Source organism: Bubalus bubalis, chromosome 8 (genome assembly GCF_019923935.1).
Source record: "Bubalus bubalis isolate 160015118507 breed Murrah chromosome 8, NDDB_SH_1, whole genome shotgun sequence".
NCBI lineage: Eukaryota > Metazoa > Chordata > Mammalia > Artiodactyla > Bovidae > Bubalus > Bubalus bubalis.
In genome coordinates this window covers 10,901,356-10,907,189 of record NC_059164.1, presented here as the reverse complement: position 1 = coordinate 10,907,189, position 5,834 = coordinate 10,901,356, and the positions used below count along the sequence as shown (strand labels likewise).

General features: G+C 40.7%; 1 protein-coding gene across 1 annotated transcript; it reads right to left on the bottom strand.

The window, feature by feature from the left end:
* Window positions 1-915: 915 nt before the first annotated feature.
* GNG11 (G protein subunit gamma 11) lies at window positions 916-5,589 on the bottom strand. The gene is made up of 2 exons (XM_006078315.4): window positions 5,461-5,589; window positions 916-1,128 (listed from the first exon to the last, which is right to left on the bottom strand). Exons 1-2 carry the CDS (start codon window positions 5,554-5,556, stop codon window positions 1,003-1,005), a joined length of 222 nt encoding a protein of 73 aa, XP_006078377.1. The 5' UTR covers window positions 5,557-5,589; the 3' UTR covers window positions 916-1,002.
* Between the last annotated feature and the right edge of the window lie 245 nt (window positions 5,590-5,834).

The following is a 5,834-nucleotide window of genomic DNA, read 5'->3' as shown; positions in this document are numbered from 1 at the left end:
TGCCAGTGCTCAATGCCACAGAACTGGACGGTCGCCATGGAAAGACCTGGTGATCACATGTGAGACGTGCCTCCCTGTGGGAGGCAGAGCAGGGCTGGCCCCAGAGGGGCTCCTCTGGACTCCCTGCATTTCTCCAGCCACCATCAAGAGAGCAGCACTCTCAACAAAATCTGTACGACGATAAACTGGGAAGTGCTTGAACTAGACGAGGCTTGGTCTAGTTCCTGACTCAATTATCTGACTCTGTCAACATTAAGAATTCTACTCATTCAGTTGTGTGTGCTCAGCCGTGTCTCTTTGTGACCCCATGGACTGTAGCCCACCAGGCTTCTCTGTTCATGGGATTTTCCAGTCAAGAATACTGGAGTGGGTTGCCGTTTCCTTCTCCAGGGCATCTTCCTGACGCAAGAGCCAAACCCATGTCTCCTGCGTCTCCTGAACTGGCAGGAGATTCTTCACACTAGCGCCACCAGACTCACTCAGTTCTCTACTAGTTAATGCTAGATGAAAACATTCTAGGAGTCAGTGCTGTAAACCTCCTGAGATTCGAAGCAGAGAGAGCTGGATCTGAGACCTGGTCTGTGAAACCACTTCATCTTTAGACAGGTCCCAAACAGCTGAAAGGTTACAGGGAGAAGTATCAAAGGTAATACAAAAAAAAAAAAAAAGAGGGAGAGAGAGAGAAAGCCTTCTGAAGTTGCCAACACTCATTCTGCAGAGATAAAACTTTATTTGAGGCGTCAAGCAATATACTGAAAGAGTGCACAAGTGGTGTCCTTATTCCCATAATCGCACATCAGAAGCTCTCTGTCCTCTTAAAAGGGGTGTGTAGTGCACAGGGATGAGAGGCATACAGCTTTCAGACAAGACCACATCTAGGTGAGCGCTTAAGAAAGTCTCATTTAAATTTCATTGTTACTCCTTTAAAAGGGGGTTGGTTTTATTTTGGAAAACGACAACAAACGGCCTCTTCCACTGAGGAGGAAGTGTCTCCCCAGTTATTCATGAAATAATGCAGCTGCCTTTTTCTTTAAAGGGATTCTTGTCTTCTGGAATTCCTTTCACCAGAGGATCCTCTCTAGAACGTTCTTCAATATAGTTCTTTATTTCTTCTGAACATTTAGACACCTTAAGGAGAGAGGAGGGAAGGAAGAAAAAGAATCAGGATTGTTCAAACTTCGTCACCACCCTTTAGTGAAACTGACATAATTGGATACAACCAGCATTTTAAAAATCAAATAGAACAGACGAAAATATTAGCGTGCAGCACAGAGCCTATACAATATAGATGAATGATATAGTCTATATGAAATAGATTTCTTACTACAGTAGCATCAAGAAAGTTTGAAAGTCACTGTATTAAAAATATCCCCAGCAATTTCTATCCACTATGTCTCATATGATTTCCTTCCTCTGCTAAAATACGATGATGGCAGGTCCACAATATTTGAGGAACTGAAACATACTCCACTTTCAATTTTCCATGCTAATGAATTGTTGTGGTGCAGCTACTCCCCAAATAGCTTTTGGGGTGTTTCCTGCTAAAATTCTCACTTTACTGAGTATGTGCCAGGTTCTTCAATTTCACAGAATGATAGAAGCACTGGAGAAAGTCTGATCTGGAAAAGTTAAAGTTTGTTCCAAAGTTTCCCCACCCCACTTGCAAGACCCCCAGATCCCTTCATCTTCATCTCCCCCCAGCCTTCCACCTGTGTTTCTGTGCAGAATTGATCATAAGAAAAGGCTTATCGGAGGCTTGTGTTTATGTAAGTAGTGTAAACTTTTTCTGAGTGGAGAAAGGATTGAACAGTTTCTTCAAAAAGCCTATCCTTAAGAGACAGTTTGTAAGAGTGATTGAGGGGAGTAAAAAGGAAAGGAGGAAAAAAAAAAAAGATTACTGCTTAATGAGGATCTGCATTAACTAGTAAGAAATAAGTAAAAATTATACAAGTTCCAGAAAATTCTAATGGAGTCCTCTTTTTTTTTTTTTTAATTTAACTAACTAGGCAATGTTCCCACTGATTTTGTTATCTAGTAATCTCCAAACTGTTTCCATGTTGATCACTAAAAAATGTCGGCATATGTAGCCTAGAATGTACATAATTATTCACTTATACCTAAGTGAAGTTACTACTGTGTTAATACATCATGTATAACCATAAAACACAAACTAGAAATTATTAAAAGATCAGACTTTAAGGCAACCAGACATCATTTTGCAATATACACACATATCAGATCACTGTTATATGCATAAAATCATTCACACAATGGTTCACGTCTATTGTACTGCAATTAAAATTTTTAAAAAATAAAACATGTTTTACTCTCACACCTCAAAGATTTCTTGGTATATCAGTGTGGAAGCCTCTGAAAATAAAATTTAAAACTAGGCAACACAGTTAAAACGTGGCAAAATAAAATCCTTACAAGTAGCATTCTCTCAGGTAACATTTACGGACAATCATTGTGCGGGGATTTTAAGTAAATTTTCAGAGGTGATAACGTAAGTTCCCATAAGCTGCGCTCTGTGACCACTGAGAAAGTTGCAGATAAGACTCATATTGAGACTTCCCTGGCAGTCCAGTGGTTAAGACTGCCTTCCAATGCAGGGGGTACAGGTTTGATCCCTGCTTGGGGAGCTAAGAGCTCACATGCCTCCTGGCCAAAAAACCAAAACATAAAGCAGAAGCAATACTGTAACAAATTTAATGAAGACTTTTTAAAATGGTCCATATCAAAAAAGAAAGGCTAAAAAATAGTTTTTTAAAAAATTAGACTCATGTTTCCCTAAATGGTTATCTGTTACTGAGCCTTCTTCATTAAGTGTCCAAAAAGATGTGTAATCTCCAAAAGTGAACAATGGCTTCTCTGATGTATTTCCTTCCATGATCAAGAGGATACGTTTGAACAACAATTAGCTACAAGCCAGAATTCAGCCTGTGAATCTGGCCTGAGCAGAACACACAGCTCAGATATTAAGAGTTTATTGACTGGGCATCAGAAGATATGTGTCTTAGTGTTTTAACAATGTCTCTATCATTGTCTCTGGGGTCTCAAATAAGGAGCTAGTTAGCCTTCTTGGAATTCAGGTTGGTTTTGTAATCCTTCAAAGTGAAAGGGTTGAATGATCTCTAAGAGCCATAATGTTTTTCTAGCATGGACATGTTATAATTCAAAGTGCATAATAAAATGGTGGAATCTTACTATTAGGACTTAGATGTTTCTCCCTCTGTCCTCTAAGGTTTCCCTGAAAGTTTTCTTCCTTCTGTTTCTTCTCCCCAAGAAAGCAATTCCAGTAGGATGTGTCCTAAGGAGTGGAGGTGGAGAGCTGGAAGGGGGGAACTGCTGATGAATGATACCTCTAACTTCCACACAGTCTGCTGCATTTAGTGAAGTGCGCAAGTGTTAATTGCTCAGTTATGTCCAACTCTTTGCAACCCCCATGGACTCCTCTGTCCATGGGATTCTCCAGGCAAGAATACTACAGTGGGTTGCCATTCCCTTCTCCAAGGGATCTTCCCCACCCAGGGACTGAACCTGCATCTCTTGAATCTCCTGTGTTGGCGGGCAAGGTCTTTACCACTGCACTCCTGAGAAGTCCGACAATAGGAGAGATGAGAAATCCTGGACAACTAGGGTATTAGTAATGATGCGGAAATTACTTCTTGCATTTCTGGTGCCAATGAAGGGGTACAGAACTGAGCAAGACTTTATTTCCTAAGTGGTTTAAGAGACTGTCCTACCTCTGAATGATTTATAAATATATAATTCATTGTCCTCTTTACTGGTAGTTGTTATTAGAAGTGTGGGCAGACCCAGGTCTCCCACATTACAGGCAGATTCTTTATCAGCTGAGCTACCAGGGAAGCCCTAACTGCATCTAGACCCTTGCCCAATTTCTAATTTGAAGCTTTAGGTAAGTGGAGGACACATCTCTCTTTTTTTTTTCCCCTATAAGTTCTGCATTGTGATACAAAATATTAAAATATTCCAACTTGGCACAGACAACGCTTTACTTCAATCCATGCAACTCTGTTTAATATGTAACCTCTAAGATTCACTGTGTCAAAAAGATCTAAGTGGCTAACAGAGGGGTTTTGCCATACACAAAATGGGTCTCTTAAAAGTTTCAAGAAACAAGCCTATTCACTTTGTCCTATAACTTTGGTTTTTCCTTTAAACACAGCAGTATTTTTAAAGCTACAAAAACTTTCAACATGTACAGAAAGGACTTTGAACTTCAAAATTCTGGAAGACTAGGGATTTGGAAGTTACAGATTACATTTGAGAAAGGAAATGTATAAAAAATACCCACCCCCCCCAAAGCCTGCATCTTCCAAATATCATTCAAAATGTGCCTTCTGAGTAAAAAGACTTGTCACGAATAGAGTTATCATAACTAAAGCAGGAAGGTAAGTGAATATATTCACCATACCTACTTCCTTTCCATTGTTTTCCTTGACTTTTTCTAGTATTAAACCACAGAGATACAAAGTCAGTTTAAATTCTTCTTGCTGGGGAGAAAGAACTACATCATTTATCTTAAAAAATATCTATCCAAAAACCTTTTCCTGGACTACAGGTTGCCTGATTGAGGAAAAAGGGAAGGAATGAAGGCCTGTATTACCAATAAAAACTTGAACTAAAAATGACAAAGTCTCCAACAAATTTCAGTGGAGACTTCTGAACACTGGCACATACATTCTCACAAAATCTGTGATCACTTCAGTGGTCTCTAAAATTTCTAATCATAATCACAAAAAAGAATGTTTGTATACAGTATATGTATAGTTATTTATAAATAAATACAGATAGTACTGTGTAGGTATTAGTTCACTGTGCATACTTACAAAGCATAACGTGGAAATTATAAAGGGAAGAAGTTTATAAACAAAGATGGATACTGTAATGTTTTGATCCCAAGTCCCAGTGGACTGCTCATCACACAGTTCCTGGAGGCCTCTGATGAAGACTCAAAACTAGATAATTCAAGACCCACTGTGATTAAAGAAAGCCAAAACCAAACCAAACAAACAAAAACCCCTCCAACTTTTTTTTTTCCTCCAACTTTTAAAAGCTATTCTTTCCCATTATGAAAAAGATCAACGAACTAAGTAGCCATCTGCCTTTTCCCTACAGCTTGGGTTTTTAAAATCAACTGTCTAATAGCTGGCAGAATTTCTCGTTTGTTCCCCTCATTCTCAAACATTTGGCTTTAAACTACTCATGATATCCTTGCTCTCTCCTTAACCTCCTATGATCTCCCCACATCAATAGGCTATTCTCTAGCACCACCAAAGCCCCCTTCAAAAGAAGCTGCAGAAAAAGAAAAAAAAAGAAACAACTCCCCCCCACCCCCACCCCCAAGAGCCAAGAAACTGTTTTACTGCAACAAACTAGACAACACCAATCTTGGTTCATTACACAGAAGGAAATATTCTGGGACATCCAACTTGCCTGCTGTCTCTGCAACTTAACCTCTTTGCGAAGTTGCTCAACTTCCATCTTCAGCTTTTCCTTTTCTGGCAGATCTTCGATGTGAAGAGCCGGCATTTTCGCCCCAGAACTGGGCTCAGGGACAGCTCTGGAAGTGGAGCGGCTGCAAGTGCCGCAAACCAGGGCGCGTCCCGAACTAACTGTGCTGCCTGCGCGCCCCGCCCGCGCAGAAGGTGACCGCCTCTCCCAGCGGCGGTCCCCAGCGCCCGGACGAGATCCCCCCACGCCAGCTCACCCTAGCGTCCCAGGATCTTAAAACTCCTGCCCTTTTGGTCAGGTCCCCACAACACCAGGAGATCTGCCCCTGGGAACCCGGGGAGGGTTGAGTTTGCAAG

Excerpts from the sequence above, each read along its gene's own strand:
- GNG11 (XM_006078315.4), bottom strand. The coding sequence starts at position 5,556 with ATGCCGGCTCTTCACATCGAAGATCTGCCAGAAAAGGAAAAGCTGAAG. Across the intron at positions 1,129-5,460 it reads TTAAGTTGCAGAGACAGCAG|GTGTCTAAATGTTCAGAAGA; the intron begins GCAAGTTGGATG and ends TCTCTCCTTAAG.